Source organism: Eutrigla gurnardus (genome assembly GCF_963514095.1).
Source record: "Eutrigla gurnardus genome assembly, chromosome: 1".
Lineage (NCBI taxonomy): Eukaryota > Metazoa > Chordata > Actinopteri > Perciformes > Triglidae > Eutrigla > Eutrigla gurnardus.
Window position 1 is genome coordinate 10723740 of NC_139915.1, and position 21848 is coordinate 10745587.

General features: G+C 42.3%; 1 protein-coding gene across 1 annotated transcript; it reads left to right on the forward strand.

Moving 5' to 3' along the window:
• Positions 1-799: 799 nt before the first annotated feature.
• Positions 800-21012, forward strand: pla2r1 (phospholipase A2 receptor 1). Its single transcript, XM_084014613.1, has 30 exons — positions 800-1047; positions 1923-2303; positions 2379-2552; positions 2911-3075; positions 3270-3383; positions 3687-3836; positions 4128-4322; positions 4427-4590; positions 4697-4807; positions 6146-6258; positions 6355-6524; positions 6645-6853; positions 7310-7455; positions 7820-7904; positions 7999-8134; positions 8236-8271; positions 8576-8736; positions 9782-9843; positions 10298-10395; positions 10484-10620; positions 11314-11431; positions 11566-11705; positions 12550-12691; positions 13538-13773; positions 15782-15953; positions 16092-16226; positions 16865-16987; positions 17081-17257; positions 17858-17893; positions 19405-21012. Exons 1-30 carry the CDS (start codon positions 909-911, stop codon positions 19620-19622), a joined length of 4443 nt encoding a protein of 1480 aa, XP_083870739.1. The 5' UTR covers positions 800-908; the 3' UTR covers positions 19623-21012.
• The last annotated feature ends 836 nt before the right edge of the window (positions 21013-21848 follow it).

Sequence of the window (21848 nt, forward strand, 5' to 3'; positions counted from 1 at the left end):
TTATAGAACTGTATAGAAGTTCTTTTACGTTCACCAGAGTGTTTGCCTTTTCTCCCACTCCGCTCAAGACTAGATTACCAACCAACGGACCCCTCAGGTCCTCCCATGGTCATTTGATTATGTGTGCCACTAATAGCTGGTTCCTACATTACTCCACACTCACATGGCCCTGTCTTGGAGAAGGAATCTGCATTATAGTCCTATATTTTGTTCATATGGAGCATCGGAAATCCACACAAAGAAAACCTGGGGTCAGATATTCTGGTGAAGCAGCACTCGTTGGTTTCTGGGTCTCTGTGAAAAAAGATAACACACTGTTGAAGGCGACCGCTTTAGAACACCCTGACGTCATTCATCACAGATGTGGAGTTTAAAAGGTGTGTTCATTCAGAGGGAGGACGGGTGGAATCACAGACTCTATCGACTTGCATGATGGGAAATTGTAGGCTGCAGTGTTTTTTTGAAGATTGGTCATGATGGGGGGGTTGAAATACTTCAGATCATATTTAATGAGTAGTTTGTGGCCATTAATCACATTTATCAAGGTTATTATCTATCTATCTATCTATCTATCTATCTATCTATCTATCTATCTATCTATCTATCTATCTATCTATCTATCTATCTGCCTACCTCTGTATTTATGGATCGCAGCCCTTTCTCCAGTCTAAATACACTTTTATGGCTCTGTCCCAGTGAAAACAGCGGCAGGAATGCAGCTCCCAGACCGGCGAGCAGCGGCTGCTCCTCCGTCAGACGTGACGTCGCCGGTCCCCCGCTGAAAAACTTCACTCGGCACAAAGTTTTTCTATGAGAGGAAAAAACAACGAGCCCCCGCGAAACACTGTCTGTGAGCAGGAGCCTCGTAATGTGCGGACATTTGCACTTCGACACCGCAACCCTTCGACATGGTAATCCGGTTGTTTCGTCGCATCGACTCCGTTGTGGCGACTATTTGCGTATTTGTGTTGTTGGCGCAAAGCTGCGTGTGTGTCGGCGAGGAGGACGATGAGATCCTGGAGAAGAAACAGCTCGCCGAGTTTTACAGTAAGTTCAGTCATCCGGCTGCTGCTCGGTGCTCTTCTTAAAAACAAAGTTAACGACCACTGCGAAATCAGCCTTCAGCATTTAGTCGCATGCTTCTATCGCGCTAGATCATTATATAAGTGCATCCTGGTCCCCCAGTTGGCCTCTGGACCTCAGTTTGAGCCTCACTACTGCAGCTTGGCTCACATTACATTTATTTATTTATTTATTTAAAAAAAAAGATGAATGTCAGTCAGCAGAAAGTGAATTTTGATGAAGGTTAACGTGATGTTTTTGTTTGTCCCTAGATATATATTACATATTGAAAGTAAACACTATAAGAAAACATACAGATGGTTCACTTTGTGATGTCTACCATTGGGCTGAATGATTCTGAACATGATGAAGGAAAAACATCAAACATGCACTGATTCTAGCGTCTCATAATTGAAGATGTGCTGATTCCCTCTGTTATATGACTGCATGTTGAATCAGAGTCCAGACTGACAGAAAATGACTCATCTGCAACATCTTTACATCTGTTCAGTCAAACAAGCATAAATGAAATACTTTTTAATGTTGTGTGTCTTTATTAGCGTGATGGATATCACTACCCTTTGTATATATATTCAGTATACATCAGCTTGTTTTGTTAGAGTATCCAGTTACACAAAGTTTGCCCCAGGCCTTCATTCTATAACTCTCTGTTTTGGTGCAAAAACATCTGAAAATGGTGTGAAATATTAAAGCTGGTCTCGAGGAAACTTATGTGTTCTCCCTTTACTTTCTGAACTGACTTTATGTAAGATCTTTTTTCAAACATTCACATCAATTCCTCCCCCTTCTCTTCATCCCCCCCCTCCTTGCTTCCATGTCTCTCCTCTGTCTCCTTCCAGAAAAAGGTCTGTTTATCCTGGAGAGCGAGCCGCTGAAACGCTGCATCACAGCGGGTCGCTCCAACCTGGTGCTGGAGGACTGCGAGCGGCCCACGCGCCGGATGCTGTGGAAGTGGGTCTCCCGACATCGCCTCTTCAACTTGGGCACCAGCATGTGCCTGGGCCACAACGTGTCCAACGCCACGCAGCCCCTCGGCACGTTCGAGTGCGACCTGACCCACCCCGTGCTGTGGTGGCGTTGCAGTGGGAACATGCTGTACGGGGCGTCCATGTGGAGGGTGGCTGTCGTCGGACGTTTGGTGGTCGTGAAGAAAAACTCCTATCATGAGTGGAAGCGGTACAACACCCCCAGAGAGGGGCCCTGTTCACATCCATACGAAGGTAAACACCTGAACTCTCTCTGTCTGCACGAGATATTTGTCATTTAAACTCATTCAAGGCATGTTTTATTTGCAGATGTACACACTTTGTTGGGGAATGCATACGGCATGCCTTGCGCCTTTCCATTTAAATATAACAACAAATGGTACTCCGAGTGCACGACTGAGGGCCGCGAGGACCATCTCCAGTGGTGCGCCACCGCCACCCGCTACGATGCGGCTGAGAGGTGGGGCTTCTGTCCGGTGCCAGGTAAAATGGACACACAGATGCACACCAACATCAGAACACACAAAGAGAGGTCTATGATGAGGTGGTGTTTAGTGTGAAAGGACAGGAGAGATCTCCATATGGTAGGATCTTCATACTGCTGGAGCAACATATTAAAGGAAAAGTTCAAGGATCACATAAATGTGTAATGGTTGTATCCACGTACGTTTTGTCACATAGAGAATTGATAAATAGAAAAAAAATGAACTTCATCATTCTCAACCAAACCAATCTTACAGTTTTTATGTGACTAAAAAAAAAAAATCAATATAAATTGGTTGCATCCCACCCTGGTGACTACGCTGGCTCACCTCTCGCATCATATTTGCTGTATTCGTAGACTCCAGTTGTGACCGTTTCTGGGAGTCAAACCAGGAGCTGGGTGCGTGTTACCAGTTCAACCTGAACACCATCCTGACCTGGAGTCAGGCGCTGTCCACCTGCCAGGCTCAGGGTGGAAATCTGCTCAGCATCACCAGCCTGGCAGAGCACAGGTATATCAGAGGTAGGCATCTGGTAGAAAACACATACAGGTCGCATACAGCTGCTCCATGAAAAACATCCATGCAGTACTGTATTCTTCTACCACTCTGTAATAACTCTGTAATAGCGCCCTGATTGCTTTTAAATCCCTCAGTGATGTGTGAGATTAATTATCTACGTAAATCAGATGACATTTTTCTGATTGCAACTTGGTAGATCGACTTGCAAGTGTTGGCGCGAGGGTGTGGATCGGGCTGAACCACCTGAAGGATGGCCGGGGCTGGCAGTGGTCTGATGGAGCACCTCTATCACTGGTCAATTTAACCACAGGTACTGATTAACTGGCTGATTTTAACATGACTTTATTGAGTGTGTAACATTCAGCATTTGTCAGAGGCATTTGTTAAGAGACAGTCATACAGAGTGTTCATGCATAAAAGTTGCCCTTGGCCTTAAAGTGTGAAAACAGATTGTAAAATGAGTGTTTTACTTGTTGATTGAACTGAAAAACTGTTAAGGAAGTCCATAGAAAATGCTCTGATCATGCTTACCAAGCTCATGCATAACACAATGACATCCGATGGATAGAAAACGCAAAAAAATGAATTCCTCCCATCACGGTGTTCCCCTCAGCTCTGCCTGCCAGTCCGCTGCAGGACAACAGACAGTGTGGAGTGTACAACTCAGACCTCGAGGGTCACTGGCAGAGTCTGTCCTGTGAGTCTGCTCTGCCATACGTCTGCAAGAAGACGCCTAACGGCACCCGGAGAGCCGAGCCGCTAGGTGAGAGCACACGCGTCGCTTTAATACCTGACATGCATCGTCACGTGTCCCACATTGTAGCAGGGATGAGTTATGACTCAAAGTGCAAAATGTACGCCAAGCTTTTTCATCTCTTGTAGCTTTTGGGCCTGAACAGCTGCGCTGCACCCGGGGTGGGAACTTTTGACCTTCCTCTCTATTGCGCTGTCGGTGGCCAGACCAAAACAACGTCTGCTGTGAATTTGTGTTATTCTGGTCCGTCCTGTTGTGATTTCTCCTCCTCTCCTCTCCCATTTGGTCTTCCTCTTACAGAGAACTGGCAGTATATCCATACGGAGTGTGCTAATGGCTGGTGGCCTCATAATGGTGTCTGCTATCGGCTGCTGTCAGAGACGGAAGCAGGGACATGGGAGGAGTCTTCCCAGGCCTGTGGCTCTCAGGGGGCGACCCTCACCAGCCTCCACTCCCTGTCTGAGGTGGAAATGCTGCTCAACCTCCTGTCTAATTGTAAGGAGCATCATGCGATGCAAATATATGAAGTTCTGTTTGTTATAGACACTTGCTTAGTGATGCTTAGTACTATTTTGTGTGTGTGCCTCCACGTTTTGTAGTTTCTGGGGAGAGTATGGAGGTGTGGATCGGTCTTTGGAGACGGGCATCGTCGCCGACTGTAGAGTGGTCGGATGGCTCACCAGTAACGCTCACTCTCTGGCACCAGTACCACCCTCCTCACAACCTGACAGATGCGAAGCTCTGTGTCAAAGTAGACAGGAAGGTGAAAAAGTCTCCCTCTCAAATGGCCTTAAATATGTTCAATTCATTATAATGAAAAGTTTATTTCCTGGGTACTGTCTGGTAAGAGTGTTAACTTCTTTTCCCAGGAAGGCAACTGGCTTTTAGCTTCATGTGACGAGCGACTGCCTGCTGTGTGTCGGAAAGAGAGCCAGAAACCCGATCATCAGCCTGGAACCTGGGATGAAGATTGTCCTGAGGTACAAACATGAACACGCACGTGCCAGCTCATGCATCCAGGTCAAACGTGTGTTGGAGCCGATGCAACGCAAGGAAACTCTGCGAGGCCGCGGCACTCTTTTGTATAGTAGCTCAACCTTTGCCCCAACAAAACAACACGATGATTACGTAACACTAAGTCTCCTTAATTTACCCCGATACGATTTGGTTTCAGGTTGTTCCAGTAATCTTATTTGCATGTTAATTTATTGTAAGGGTGGTGAATGTCAGTCTTAAAAAGCATATCTAATATAAAATGAAAGATGACCTTGTCGTTGGTTAAACAACCCAATGATTTGCAAGAGAATCTGATTTGTTGGCTCGGAAAATCCACATTTTAATGGTTTGACCACATTCTGCTGAAGGAAAGTGAAAATTGTCTCCTTCCAACGAAACTGACGTGACTTTTGATACAAATTGGTCCGTCAGGTTATGTGCTGTGTGGTGTTACAATGGCTCCATACAGATCAGGACGTGCACCAGGCGGAGCCACACGCCCGCTGCAGTTCAAGCTTCTGAGCATGTTGCCCCTACACAAGCACAATGAGCTGATTCACTCCACTGCTGACGTATTGTCTGGCTTTCATATTGCTCCCTGACTCTGTTTACAAGAATATCCGACTCCTGAGTCATCAGGCTACTTCATGCCCTGAAACTTGAGGCCAAAAATGGCCCCCGAAGGCACAATATGACTGGACATGCTCGAGCCGTGTCAGAGGCTCCGGGCCTTAGCGAGCCAAACCCCATTCGCCACTTCAGTCTCTACATTGTCTGCGTTGTAAATGTTACCGCTGTGTCAATTTGTCGATGAGAATGACTCCAGGTACTGTCGTTTTGAAGAAAGCTTTGAGATTTGTCTCCATGTAAATGCTTGTGTAGGCCTCTGGACCTCAAGTACAGGGAGGATGGGGGGTAGATGGGATATAGGGGTGAAGGGGGGAGGCCAAATTGACCCCACGTGTGAAAACACCCCCACCCCCACACCACACACAGACATGCCTATAACTGCACACATATGAACTGACACATAGAATACTCCAGATTAGGACTCGGTAGCTTTGGAAGTTTTCAATGAAAAATTTACCAACTTGAGAAATATTAAGTGTTTAAGTGTTTATGTGATACTGACATTTACATTTAGGGCATTTAACTTTCCTTTTATTCTCATCTTTGTGCTCTCTGCTGAATGTTACTACTATTTCTTCATTATTATCACATATATGCTTTGATTATATTGCAGGTTCTATATTTAATGATATTGTTGTCTTGTGCAATATATAAAAATATATAATATATTCCCTTTTTTTTTTAATGTTGAGGGCTGGAAGCGACATGGCCACTCCTGCTACACTGTGACTAGCCATGAACAGAGTTTTGAAGATGCACAGCTGGGATATTACTGCACGGCTCCTCTCCTCACTGTGGAAAACAGGTGGTTTATTGAGCAAATCGTTTGCTGTGTTTTATCCGTGGCAACGCTGGCGCCTCTCTCCTCACCCGGCTCCTCTCCTCTTCCTCATGCCGGCAGGTTTGAGCAGGCGTTTGTCGACAGTTTGCTGAGTGAGAGTGGGGCCAACGCCAGCAGGTATTACTGGATCGGCCTCATGGACCAGGAGGAGAGGGGGGAGTACAGCTGGCTTCTTCACAATGGCTCCTCACTTCCCCTCACCTTCACAAACTGGAACAAACACCAGCCAGGTCATTTGGAAAATGTTTCCTTTTTAATTATGAATACGTCTACTGTGAGTGTGTTTTAGTTGGGGTTCGGTTTAATGTGAATCATCCCTCTCCAACACCTTCTTATTCTCCTTTCCATAGTCAGTGCTGCAGGCTGTGCTGCTATGTCAGGTGGCCCTGCTTTGGGTCGCTGGGAGGTCAAAGACTGCAAATCCCACAAGGCTTTGTCAGTGTGCAAGCAGAGCATCAGAGGCTACCACGATGTCCAGCTGCCAGAGCACCACATAGATGCCTCCGCCCCCTGTCCTCCAGGGTGGGAATCACACTCTGGGATGCTCTACTGCTTTAAGGTCTGATCATCCTCATGGTTTCTCTGGGCTCCTCTCTCTCTTCTCCGTCTCGACTCATGTTTCTGATTCATCTTCTTACCTGAACTCAATCAATCCAGTTTTATTTATATAGAACATCCAATGCAAAGTGTCTTACAGATGATTGACGCAAACGTACAGGATGTTTAAAAAGAACTAAAGATGGAGAGAACTAATGCACAAACAATTTGGTGAAGAAATTATACTTATTTATAATTAATTATAATACAGCACTGAGTAAATAGGTCATGGTTAAATATTTATAAAATTAGAGTGAAATCAAAGAAATTGACAGAAACATTTTACATTTACTTTTTAAAAATCCCATAAAATATCTCAAAATAAACACCCTTTTTCTTTGACACACGTCTACTGTCACACTGACTGTGTTTGTTGTCCATTTAAGCTCTGAGCTGATGGTAAGTGTTGCTCTTCTAGGTGCTCCACGATGAGAAAGTCCTGATGAAGCGTTCCTGGGTGGAGGCGGACTTCTTCTGCCAGGCCCTCGGGGCTCAGCTGGCCAGTTTCTACCACTATGAGGAGCAAGTGTTTGTTAAGCAGCTCCTCAGCACCATGTTTGAAGGGTTGGTACAGCCCTCAGGGCCTCGTCACTGCAGGGATGTTATGGGAACTGATAAATGCATCAGTTGGGATGTTTTTATTCGATTTGCATTGAGCAATGGGTACAGGATTGAACGATTGGATTTTGAAGACTAAAGTAAAAATCTATTATTGTCTATTATTTTGGTCTACAGATAAATACAGAAGGATAAAATAAAGGATAAAAGTTGTATTACAGTTTATTTAACCCCATCCAACTGGGAAGATACCTTCCACAGTGTGCTGGTGAAGTACATTAGTGACTATTGTCTAAGCTTAAATGTTAAAAGATGAAAATACTTTGCTCAGATGGACTTGTGTTGCATTGTGTCTTTTTGTTTATTTTAGAACAGAGGGTCGTTGGTTCTGGGTGGGTTTAAATAAGAGAGACCCTGAACAGCTTGGAGCCTGGGAGTGGTCTGACGGTTCTCCTGTAAGTACATAGATGGGTTCACAAAGTATCCAAATGCCTTGTTATTCAAAAGGGTGTATCCACTATGGATTTTGTCTCGTGTGTGTCGGTGCAGGTGGTCACGTCCTTCATAGAGGATAAGAACGAGGAGGATGACCGGAGGGACTGTGCCGTGTACAGCGACCTGACCAACGCTCTCGTGCCGCAGCCCTGTGATGCCAAACACGAGTGGATCTGCAAGCTGTCCAGAGGTAAACACCCTCACAGACATGCTGATGCACCCACACACACACACACACACACACACACACACAGTAGTGCCTTACTAACCAAACTCCTATTTGTATTGCAGGTGATCAACTGAAAAAACCCTACTGGTACACTGAGCGTAAGTAGAATTGTCATTTACTTCATTGTTTTTGGCGAACACACACTTTATAGATACTGTAAAAAAAAAAAAAGAAAGAAGTTGCACCCTAACAAGACCACATTATGACTGCGTTACAAAGATTTGCTACACCACCTGAACTGAGTATTTTCTGCAGATTGTAAGGACTTTAAGGAGTGTTTTAGGACTGCAGTGATGTGTGTACAGCATTTAGAACTATATTCAGTCACTCATCGATACATTTAGACATGTATTACTTCAGAATGTGTACGGTATTATAATTGTCTGCCTGGCTCCCCTCCAGAGAGCGAGCCCTGGGTTTTCTACCGCGGAGCCGAGTACCTGCTGGCGAAGCAGCCCTTTGACTGGGACTCCGTCTCTCTGGCCTGTCAGATGATGGGAGCCTACCTGCTGTCCATTCACTCCCGAGAGGAGCTGCACTTTGTCAAGGAGCGCTTGCAGCGGGTTTGTTAGTGCCACTGCTCATGACCCCACATTCACAGAATTTCAGTATCACCAGACTGACATACACTTGTAAGATGGCATCCGGTTTATTACCACTCGATATTCTATACTCATTTTTCCAGAATGTTTCTTTGTGACGTCTGCATTCAAAACCAAACATGGATTATCAAGAAAAAACACACCCTTAATCATTATTATGATAACCAAAGCTAATTTATATTGCAATATCTTTTTCATATCTGTATTTCTTTGTCCAATGTACAATATGTAAAAATTTTGTCATTTTAATCATTTTAATAGCAATTGTATTTAACAAAATTTGAGCTCATTTTAAAATACAGGAACGACTCAATCATACAAAATAATATCTGCACTGAGTTTGCTCCAATTTAACAGCACTGATATATATATATTCCTCTTCCTCTTCTCTTCTCACTCCATGTTTTAAGAGAAAATGTATCTCATGTTTACTTCTTCCCTGAGAAATACTCCCACCATCTGATGAGACGTTTCTTTTTAGTGAGCAGGACCACGATTTCACACAGCAGCACACTGCCAAAGCACTTGTACTTAATCGTAGAGGCTCTTCTCCGCTGAATGGCCCAATAGGCCTATTCTCCTGACAGTTAACACACACACACACAGCGGAAAACAAACACAATTGACACACTCATACAAACTCAAGTGTTTGCAGACACACGCCAACAAGCTAAAACGCACCTCGTATGCAGACACTTTCATGCTCGAGTGCCCCAACACACTGGGTGTAAGAAAACGGCTGGGGCTTTTTTTTCGGCCGCCGCCTTTTGTACCCCACTAAAGAAGTCTCTTGTAGTGTTCAGGCTTGTGAAGGGATAAATGGAACAAAATAAGGCGATGAAAGAGGCGAATCATGGGACAAAGAGAGCACCTGAATGGCCGCTCATGTCAGAGAGGCTCTGAAAAGCCGATCTTCCGGCCCACTGAGGACTAGATCGCAAAGGAGGAGGGTAGAAGTGAAGTAAGTTCTTTTTCAATCCCTGTTCCTCTCACTGTGTCTCCTCAGCTCTTCCTGGGCCCGACAGACTGGTGGATCGGCATGTCCATTGGGCCTGGAGAGGAGGCCAGGTGTGTGTGTGTTTTGGAGTTAAACATTTCCTGTCAAACAGTGGCAGCCAATCACGACATGAAGATAGCTTTGCAAGTCGTGCAAGGCTTTGGTATGCTCATGCAGAGTTCGCAGGTTGTGTTGTGATCAGTAAAACGTGCTCAAATGAGCAAGAAGAAATGATATCATGTTGCATATCGCAGCTTGCATGTTGCATGTTGCAAATGTCGGGAAATAAGCCCCAGGATAATTGTTTAAAATGAACTTGAACTTATCATAAGAAATGGGGAAAAGGGCCTGCAGGTATTGCTCTTCCTCAACCTTTTTTTATAAACACACAAACGAAAATGAATCAACCTTCAACTCTACAAAAAAGCATGATAGAGGCTTGTGTAGCAGGGCTTGTGTGAGTCATTGAAACCAGTACACCAGTGAGGGTTGTCCATTAAATCTGGTGACGTGTTTGTTTTTTAGGTGGAGTGACAGGACGGAGGTAGGATTTCAGAACTGGGCAGAGAGGAGTGGAGCCCCAAGGGGAAACAGGCTGTGCGTCACCTTGTCGTCTTCATCAGGTAAATGCATGCACGTTTAGAAACACTCGCCGATGCGTCTTTACTTGCACATGCTACAACGTGTGGAGGTTTCCCTGCTATGTCGCAGGGAAGTGGTCGGCGGGTAAATGCGGCGATCTCCACGGCTACGTTTGCAAGAGAAAGACTGTGTCCGTGGTGGAGACTCCCAGGGAGCCGCACTACATCGGAGGATGTCCGGAGAAGTGGCTGTACTACGGACACAAGGTTCAGACACCCACTTGGACACACACTTACACACAAGAGAGAGAGAACAATATGAAAAAAAGTTAAACGGACATAAACATACAGATTCGAACTGTGGACTTTGTGGTAAATAGTTGACACCTTTTAAAGTTGAAGTGTGTAGAATTTGCTGACATCTAGTGGTGAGGTTACAAATTACTCTTCCCATGTTCCAAGCCTGAATGGCCCTCTCTAGAGCCCGTAGATTGTCCGTTCTGGGCTACCGTAGAAACATGGCGGCCAGCTCCGTGAAGAGGGCGCCCCCTTTATGAAGATAGAAACGGCTCATTCTAAGTGAAATGCTACACACTGTTCCTTTAAACCTCTGGACCACAAAGGCACCCCTTAATAACCGGTTTAAAATGATACATTTAAGTGCATTTTCGAGCTCAACTTTATTGGATTTAAACAATGAAGTAGTTAATGCTTTGTGACACATGTCATAATGTTCCTCAAATTAAATTGTAAAAGGTCCCGAACATGAAATCGCATTCAGCTCCGTCTGTAAAACACTAAATGGTTGGATTTTTCGTTTTTTTTTAAGCTTTGACTCTTGACTTGTCCACTTCTCAACGCGAGTCCTGGTGGTGATAGGGGAATACTGATCTGCATTTCACAATGTGATATTCATGTTCTGTGTGGGATGTGTGTGTGTGTGTGTGTGTGTGTGAGCAGTGTCTCCTGCTTCATCTCCCTGACAGCCCAAAGGAGGGAAAGAGCTGGAAAGATGCCCAGTCCATCTGCTCGTCCTTCTCTGGCTCGCTGGTTGCTGTAGAAGATGAGATTGAACAAGGTAGAGGCAAAGAACGCTGCACAACCATCCAATGTATCGCATTTTTTTGTATGAACATGGTGACTTTGTTATTGTTGTTGTTTTTTTATGTTTGTGTTTTATTTTTTTCTGTTGTAACACCACCATCTCTGCAGCCTACATCACCATGTGGCTCCAGGGAAGCTCTGTAGGTGTGTGGATTGGTCTGCGGGATGAGGACACCATGAAATGGACCAATGGGAAATCAGTCAGCTACACAAACTGGTCTCCAGTTGGACCAAAGAGCTACCTCACTGTAAGCTCCTGTGAATATTAGAATTCGTCTGTTACTCACTTAATCTAGTCTGTGAATATGCGTCTCTTCACAAGTCGACAGGAGAGATTCCTAATCGTGTCAAAGAGCTTTTCCAAAACAATGTTGTCTTATTGTTGTTGAACATGGCACTGCGAGCCAAGACAACTATACTACCAGGTCTACCGTAAGCCTTTTATGCCAGACTGAGGCTGTGAATGTGATATCTATTCATTTATTAACTCTATAATAATTACTTTGTAGATCTGTTATTTATAGGCAAAGTAAAAAGCTAACACTGTATTCCAATCCAATTCAATTTCCAATTTTGTGTCAATTGTGTTTTTTCCTGTCCTTTTTGGTCGATGACTTTAAATACTACATTATCCATACATCAGCCACCGTGGAGAAGCCAGTCAGAGACGTGGATCAGAGCTGCAGCTGTGTCGTGTCATTGCAACCAGCAACAAAACATAGTTCCCGAAGTCATCTTAAAGCTTATGCCTTTGACGTTTTGTCAAAAAACTGATAATTCAACCAGGAGTGTTGTGTTTGTGAACATGGAAGCTGAGGAAGGGCTCTAAGTGATGGTCACCTGATATTGTTGGTACAGAAAACATCTTCTAGCCCTGGTCTCGAAATATAAGTACTTTATTTTGCTACTCTGGCATTACAAAATAATTGATTTGCATCATAGACCACATCACAAAGTGTAATGTGATTAAAGTTGTAACCACCATTTCACCTGTGCAAAGCAAACACACAAGTATTCAGTTAAAGATTTAAACAGAAATGTGCTTTTTTGAATGGGTTTGTGTGTCCTCATATGTGCTTTGTGGACCCCCAGGAGGATGAGTGGCTCACTGGATTTGCTGATGAGCCATTGTGTACTGTTCTGTCCAACAACCACAACTTCCACCTGACGGGGAAGTGGTACGACGAGAAGTGCAGCGAGACTGGGTATGGCTTCGTTTGTCAAAAACCACAAGGTAAGATTCCCCCCCAGTTTCTTTATCTTTGGTTTTATTCCATCACTGTCTGTCTTTCATTACCTCTCTGATAGTTTTTCAGCATCTCTGTTTTTATCTTTTGCTGTCGGACAATTCTCTGACAACCTATTCTCTCTGCAAGTCAAAGGAGCCTTAAACCTTCAGTGCTGACAGGTGTTTTCTTTCCCGACAGCAACATACTGTGGTACCGGCATACGGATAAAGAACGATTAACAATACTGAAAATAATGTATCACATTAATAAATGAGAATACACAATGGCACATTAATTAAAGGGGGTCTATACAGAATTCAGAGCAAATCTGTAATTGAGAGATTTCCCCCATCGCTCTCAACATGGCAGTAAATCATCTAAAATCAAGGTTATATGGGAATCTGAAGGAGACTTGTGCAGCTTGTCTTTCCCAGTATCCTCCAGTGCAAAGTTAGCATGACCAATAAAGTCACAATGGCCACATTTATGGGAAATATGTCATGTTGAAATATAATTTAATGAAATGAACCCTAAACACATAATGACACCAGTTATGATGGCAAGTCACATTTCCATGGGGACACCAGGCCTCTTCCTTCATGTTGCCTTTCCATTGTTTAGTTTTTTTATACATTAAAACACTTGATAGCTTTGATTTTTAACCTTAAATAAATACTTCTCCATTTTTGGAAATGCCCTCATTCACTTTCTTTCCAAATGTTAAATGAGAACATTGTTGACAATCGATTGATGAGTGAGCGACAGCTAATCGGTTGTCCCAAACATTGACACCTTGAAGTAATCATTCTACCCTTCCCACACTGCTGTCTTTTTTCTTCTTCTTGTAACAGATATATCCAAACCCCCCACGCACTCCTATCAGCATCCTCTCCCTGGAAATATCGCGTATGGGAGCCGCAGCTACAAGGTTGTGTCCGGCAACATGAGCTGGTACAGCGCGATGGATTTATGCATAGAGAAAGATTCTGACCTAGTGAGCGTTACAGATGCCTACCACCAGGCTTTCCTTACTGTCCTTGTCAATAGATTGGCCGTCCCCCACTGGATTGGACTGTATAGCCAAAGCGTATGTATCCTCTCATGCAATGTAAACTGTGTATGTTTGTGTCAGAGAGATCGCATGTCAATGTTTGTCTGCTTTTCTACAGTTTGTCTTTCAAGAAATAGCCATTTTGGAAAATACTCTTATTCACCTTTTGAGCAGTAATTCAATGAGAAGGTTGATGGCGTGGCACTGTGTGTAAAGTTTAAACATGAAGCTACAACCCACAGCCGGTTAGCTAGCTTAGCATGAAGACTGGAAACAACTAAATAATTAACATATTATTATTTATTTTTATCTTTTTATCCTTATAAAGTGTAATACATCGTGATTTACAATGAGTGGTGTGTTGGAGTATTACTCAGCTGGGAAGAGAAGCTTTACAAGTCTCAAAGACTCCCAGCTAGCTGTCTCCCACTGCCAGTCTTAATGCTAAGCTAATTATCTTCTGCCTGTAGCTTCATACTTAATGGATAGACATGAATGAGTCCAGAAAACAGGAAATAAGTCAAAATTCTGCACTTCTGGTTCCCTCATTTCGAAAGTCAATGGGTTTCTGAACAGGCGGCTGCCAACAAGCGGCTAAATGAGATTACAAAACGTCCATCTTTACAGCATCGTTGTGCATACTCATAACTACATTCATCCTTCAAAAATAATAGCAATGGTGTTCATTTGTGAAGATTATCTTCCTGAACAAAGCGCGTAAGTATCAGAAACCTTTGTTTTCCACAGAGCCAATTTATTCTGCAATTATTCAAAATTGTGTTTTTGTTGAGGGAATCATGTGATGCTAACTTCCAGGGTTGGCCTACAAAAATATGTCATCTCCGCACCTCTCCATTCCCATCGAACTATTGTCAAGAAAGTGAGCTAGTGCATTTCTCAACACTGTTCTTTTTAATACTGCTTAATGACCATGAACTGCAGAGAATGGCATGCAAAACATGAATTTTCAAAATTGGTAATTTAATACCTTAATGTGCTTTGTCTTTTTTTTTCTAAAAGCATAGTGCATGTTCATGTCATCAGCATCCTGAAGCTAGCATGTGTGGCAGTCAGTTTTGCATCCCAAACCAGAATGTAGATAAACATTTCATGAATTTGGCATCAAGTCACAATTTGATTGAGTATCTCAGTTTTCATCCTGTGTTGCTCTACCATGATGCATTGCCTGACCAGACATGATTGCTCTAAATTAGAACATTCTGAACTTTTTTATTGTTTTGAGTAATTGACACACACATAAAGTGTACAACATCTGTTATCCACAACAAGATACTTTAGATTACTTTTGTTTTACAGAGATTCTCGCCAATGGCTAGTTAGGGTTGCTTCACAGACCTCTAGTGTTCTTCCCCTGACATTCTGCCCATGTAGATGTATTCCTGCTTCCCAGTAGACAGTCAGTCAGTCAGAGCCTTAACATTTGGATTTAAGTATCGCTGAGCCCCCGTGGAATGTCTTAGTCATGGAGAGAAATGAACAGTGAGGGAGCCAAATCTCTTTTATTTTTTTGTTGTTCAATTTCTGTCGCATGAACCAGTCATTTTGTTCCATGGACTGTAGTTGCACTTATTAATACAGTAACTATCCTAGTAATACTACCAAATATTTTTGTTATATTTAGTATATTAACTGTTTCACTTTTTGTGAATCAGTAGCTGGAATCTCCCCTCAGAAACGTGAATCAGAAACCTGAATTCCAGCTTAACATTTTGTGATGCTTCTAAATGAGAAAATCAAACCCAGGCTAAAGTATTTCAGTAGGCACAATCAAGAAAGAGAAAATGAGTGAGTTGGTGTGAAGATTTGAAACATAAAACAATCAAAAACAATACAGAGACAGTATATAGTGCAGAGTGGAGCATCAGCCTGCAGTTATTATACACGTGCAATGAGCTGATATAATAAAGTGCAAAAGATGCAATACAATAAAGCACAACACTCAGAAATCCATGTCATTTAAGTGTTGAGTGTTACTGTCAGAGGGCCGCCACAAGTCTAACTTCTTCCTTACTCTTCTCAACAGAGTGACATCAATTATCGGTGGTCAGATGGCAGTGACACGGTGTTCACGCACTGGGCAGATGATGACGACTTTGTGACGGGAGAGTGTGTGTACATGGACGTGAGCGGCGGCTGGCGGAGAGCCGACTGTGAGACTCCGCTGCCAGGAGCCCTGTGTCATGTTCCCCCACCGAGTCAGTGTTACTTCTATGAAAAATCAGAGCTCACTCAACACTGCAGCTCTTCAGCTGCTGAGTTTCCGTCACTCGTTATGTGTGAAACCGTTTTCTGACTTTCTCATCTCTCTCCCACTCTCTCTCTCTCTCACACAGGCAATAAACCATTCATCTCATACGAGGTGCAGTGTCCCTCTACGTGGGTGAAATTCAGACGTGGCTGTTACAACTTTGAGCCTGTGGTGCAGAAACTTACATTCGAAGAGTCAAGAAAGCATTGCAGGCAGAAAGGTAGGGGTTCATAAGGTGTGATGTGTAATGTGGGTGTCGTTTTTGTTTCGATAACAATGGTATGATTGAAAATTTGAAAAATATGTTAAGTCACTGTAACCTGCAGGATGGAATGGACACTCCCCCTACAGGTCAAATACAGCAGCTGCTCTGAAAGGCACTGGGTTTTGGAAAAATAGGTGTACGTTCCAATACCCTTACTACCATACTGTTTAGTATGCCAGAAACATATTTAGCATTTCTCAATACATAGTATGTCAAATGCAGTGTGCTAAAAATGCCACTGCATCCGATCATTTTTCTAACTATTTTGACCATTTTGACAATTCTCTGTATAGCAGCTATGCGGGCATGAGGGTCAAAGTTCAAGGTTGAGTGTTATGACAAAGTAGTATCTCTCAGTTAAATGCAAACTGCATGCATCAGCAAGCTGTAAGGGCATCTGTCCCACTGCCGCTTTCAATTTCCAGTGTGTTGCAATACTTCATCTTTGCCCACTATATTTGTTTTTAAGGGAACTGGTCGATTTGGTAAATGTGCCTAATTCTTATAGAGTTTCCCCAAAGATGTCAAACTAAACTACATCTTTTAAACTGTGCATGTAGTTATGAATTTATTGTGCTGCTGTCCCTTTCTAGCCAACACCTCAGATGTCCTGACCATTGAGAGTGACATCGAGAATCGCTTTGTTCTGGAGCAGCTGTGGATGCCGGGGTTTCTCCACCATGCCGTGTGGTTGGGGATGTACTTCAACACTGACAGTAAGCATCTATTACTATCAATCTTGCATAGCCATCAAATGATCATGATCCCCTGCAATCTCAATTCAATTAAATTGTGGCCCCTGCCTTTAGCTGATTCTATAGCTTGGGTGGATGGTTCACCTTTGGAGTACACCAACTGGCTCAACAGACCGCCGGACTCCAAGCTGCTGACTGCAGATGCCTGTGTTACTATCAGGGTGCGTGACGGTTTGTGGCACCTGTCACAGTGCAGCGAGCGTCTCGGCTTCATCTGCAAAATCAGCTCAGGTACGTTGAGCTGGGGCCCTTCTGAACAAATATTGGGTTGATTGTATTGGACTCATGCAACATTACTGGAATATTCGTTGACCACATTCTGGATGTGGGTCCCAAAAATGATGATAAGTTGACATGGCTGTTATTGTAGATTTAAAAAAATCCATCCTTCTGCAAAACAGGCCTGGAAGATACTTCAACAGTCCACATGTCAGTGTAAACAGAGAGGTGTGTGTTTCTTCAGGATAGGAGGCTTTTCATCTGCAAGGTTCACTACTGTTTTGAGATTTAGATACTTTTTTCCAAGCCTGAAAACCAAGTATGTGCTTGTCACAGAAACCTAAGATCTACTATGTATGAGTTTCAGAGTTGCAACAGAGATGCAAAGGTAGATAAAATAGTTGGAAAAGCGCATTAACATACATAATTTCCTACTGATCCTTTTGATATTCGTGGCGACACTATTTTTGAACAAGATCACATTTCATAGTGATGAGCCTTCGGAGAAGTGATGCCGGTGTTGACTTTCGTCTCGGCTCATACCACATGCTCTGAATACCTGAGATGATACATGAGAAGTCATGCTGAACTCCACTGTATGTTCTTTTGCAGATGTAATTACTGAGGTGGAAGTGGAACCGCTAAATGGTAAAGTGCACTTTAATTTCAATGCCATGAGTGTGAGCATTTTGTTTTGCATTGTGAAGCTCTAAGCTCAGTGAGGATGCAGTGTACGATTAAACATGCTGAAAGTGATGCATCATTTACACAATCTGTGGTACAAATACAGCAAACAGTGGTGGAACATAACTACACACCAAAATATAAACACAGCACTATTGTTTTTGTTCCAAATTTCAGGAGTAAAAGATCTAAGACTCTTTCTATGCACACAAAAGGCTTATTGTTAGTGAACACTGCTAACATAATCCATCCACCCGGCAGATGTGGCATATCAAATGCTGATTAAACACTCTTAGAAAAAAGAAAGCATAAAAAAAGTCTTAGATCCTTTATTTCAACTCATAAGAAATGGTAGAAATACAAAAATGTTATATTTTTGTAGTAAAAATAATGTCAAGATACTTCTTTACTTGAGTATATCCATTTTATGCAACTTTATACTGCTTTACAAAAAAAATATTTTTACTCCACTATATTCAGTAACAGCTTTCGGTACTTTCGTTACTACATAGATTACAATTTTAAACACCATTCCTCTTCAGTGAAAACCATGAACTGTATCTCCAAATATAGTGATTTTCAACATTTTTTCCTCTGATAAACTGAGGGACGAACTATTCCTTAATAGATTGAGAAAACTTTAATTCTTAAGCTAAATAAACTACTTAAAAAGCCTCTTTTACCAGCTGAAAATGCATCATCACAAAGCTGAAAATAGGGCTGTTTTGTCTTTAAGAGATGCAAGGTTCCCATAGGACAGCATGCAAACATGATCTTGCAGAATATGATGTATTATCACTGTAGATTAAACTACCCAACAGTATATAAAGGAGTCGCCATTTGAACAACTTTTAACATCTACAGCAGTAAAATACAACATAAAGTCTGCAGCAGTGATATGAATCCAGAAACATCCTATTTAATATAAAACACTGACGGGGAACATTTTACTGCAGACAGACTACTTTTACTTTTGGTACTTTAAAGGAACAGTGTGCAGCATGTGTGGTCTTAAAATGGCAGTAATGGAATATAATATTAGGCCACACATTAAAACTATGACTACATAGGGGTGGGCGTGTGTAGAAGTAGTCGGGATGACTTGCATATGGACTCGCCTTCTGCTTTGGTGCTTGTTATGAAGGCGAGTCGGTCGGTAACACTCACATAGAGGTGTCGTGACCCCCATGGAGAAATGTATGTCCATAAAATGGAGCTGTATCAATGGAATGGATTTTTGCATCGGATTCTCACTACTAACCACTAGATGGTGCTGTAGTGTTTCTAATTATTTTGGTGTGATTGTATGCATCAAGGGTCAAATTATGCATTTATGAAGTTCTTCAGAGGAGATTTAAAAAAAAAAAAGTCTCAATATATATTGCGTATCGCGATATTACCTAAAAATATTGGGTTATTATGTATAGACCATATCGCCCAGCACTACATTAAAGCTATCACGTTGTGCATTTCAGGTTTACATGACGGTGTCATCCCCGCTGCGGTGCTGGTGGCTGTACTCATCTTTGCCCTGCTGGCAGGAGCGTTGTGGTTTGTGTACAAGAGGAACGCTTCACGTTTCCGTGGGCTTCCTACGCTCGGCAGCGCCTATTACAGACAAACAAGCTCACAGGCCACGGAGTCGGATGGCAACGTGCTGATCACAGACTTGGAGGCTTTCTCGGGAGAATAACACTTTAAGATCTCTGTAGTTCGCCCGTTCTCTGTCCGTCTCTCGCCATTTCCCCATCAGGTCTGAATGCCACATGACACTGTGAAGCTGCGACTCCTCAGGACACTGGCGAGATGACGACAGCACACTTTTCTCTGTCATTTGTGAATGTGTTTGAAGGTTGCCAGTTGCTCTCAACAGTTTTTAATTCATTCAAAACTTCTAAATGAGATAAATGTTTGTGAAGATATTTGTTGTGTTGACAATGAAGAGCCCACAATTGAATTTCTAGATGTGACAAAGTTCACATAAATGAGAATGTCGAAGAAGGGATGCTTGAGAGCTTAAAACTTGTTAAAAGATATAGTGAACATGTGATGCTTGTTATAATCCGCAGTATTTAATTCTTTTTAATTGGTGTACGATATTTAGGAGAATTATTTGGACAAGGTTTTGGTCTACAAAAATAAATAAAATAAGTGAAATAAACTATATATTCATGACTTTCATTGTCATGAATAAGAGATTGATGTCAAAATAGAAATTACAGTGATGTTTGTGATGAATTTATATTTCATTCAGAGGAGCTGTTCGAGCTGCATACAGCCATTTTGTCAGTATTACTTTTGTATTTTTATTTTATTTTTTTAAGTACACATGCAGTATATTGATAAAGGAGTATTTGTATGTTCAAAACTAACGGAACATGTGTAAGGCATAGTTGATGATTGGATTGTTTCTCTTGTTCACATTTGTCTGCTGATGCAAAACAAATTATTAGATGTATTTTTGCACAATTTTCTTTGTATTTTAATAAATTGCAGTCAGGCTTACAATTTCACTTTCAACACTAAGTGAGAAACAGGAATCGGAAAAAGAGGTACTCCCCAGGGAACTCCTTAGTGAACTCCCCTGAACGTTTCCCTTTTCAGACTATTAACTACTTCACCTTTTTAGATTTTATAGGACAGCAGCATGACCATCAAGTGGTATTTTGTAACATCCTCATTGCAAAATAACTGTGACAATGTATCATCTATACCCTTTTAAGCTTTTTGGTTGTCAATTGTTTGTTCCCGTGCTAGTAATTTAGGACTCTCCTTTTGGATAAATGTGCTGCTATTAATAGAGACTGGTCATAAAATACAACAGGCCTGCTTGTAGTGTTTCGCCATCACTCCAGATTGGGAAATCAAAGGTCAGAGAATGCTTTCCTTATTTTTACACAATAAAAAAACAGAAAGAAAGTCACGTGAACACGAGCAGCCAGATTGACTTTTGTGTTCCAGTCCTCAGTGGCTCGATTTAAAAGTTCAGCTATAGTGCTTGTGAGCTGTGGAGATGGTTTCCTACTGATGAAGTGATTAGGCAAAGCAAGTTAGAATTTAAAAACGAAAGCATCTATAATAAAATATTACCTTTGATTCTTTTTACCGTGAATTAATCTCTCAGTGATTTACTGTATATAACAGACATACCACAAATATCGTAAAACATTGCAGAATTTGTAGACATTTATGTAAAAATCGAATAATCGCATAATGTTTAATTGATCTTAATAAAAGGCACTCCGACCAGCCCATTAGATAAAGATGTCAGCGTCTGGCATCAGCCAATAATGGAGAGAATGAGACAGCAAAGTGCTGTTATTGACCCTTCATTTTCCCTGATAGTGTCTGACATCAGGATGTCAAGTGATTAATAATTCACAGCAGCTGCTGCGTTACACAGAAACATTAAGCGCTACTCTGCGTACGAGACTAATCATTAATGCTCTGCTGCTGCTCTTCATCTCCAGTCTGAAGGAAAACAACGTGCGTGCGTTTCAGGTGACGGAAACAGCCGAGTGAGCGCGAAGCAGCGTGTAATGGATATCCGCGCTTTAAGGGAACGTGAAGGGAGGGCACCAACGAACTGGGCAAGAAGACCGAAGACGGAAGACGAGTCGTGACGCATTCAAAATAGAACCGTTGCGTGGTCGTTCACACGGACCCTCCAGGCCTCCATTGAACAAAATAGTCAAAATGTTCATATGTTAAGTAAAGGTTCTGAGATAATAAACGCATGAACCATTTTTTTTGTGTTTGTTTACCAATTATTCGATTTGACTAAGTTTATTTAAATTATGTGTGTTGGTTTTGTTTGATAGTTTTCGTGGTGGGCGATCCCTTTCAACCAGTTAGTCGACCTTTATTTTCTAGGTTAAACCGGAAGTGCATCCCTTCGTCGTCGTTAGCGCTGGCCGTG

What these genes read in the sequence shown, in the direction of transcription:
- pla2r1 (XM_084014613.1), top strand. Translation starts at nt 909, where the DNA reads ATGGTAATCCGGTTGTTTCGTCGCATCGACTCCGTTGTGGCGACTATT. An exon ending in GTGTCATGTTCCCCCACCGA is followed by an intron (nt 15,954 to 16,091) that starts GTCAGTGTTACT and finishes TCTCTCACACAG; the next exon opens with GCAATAAACCATTCATCTCA. An exon ending in AAAGCATTGCAGGCAGAAAG is followed by an intron (nt 16,227 to 16,864) that starts GTAGGGGTTCAT and finishes GTCCCTTTCTAG; the next exon opens with CCAACACCTCAGATGTCCTG.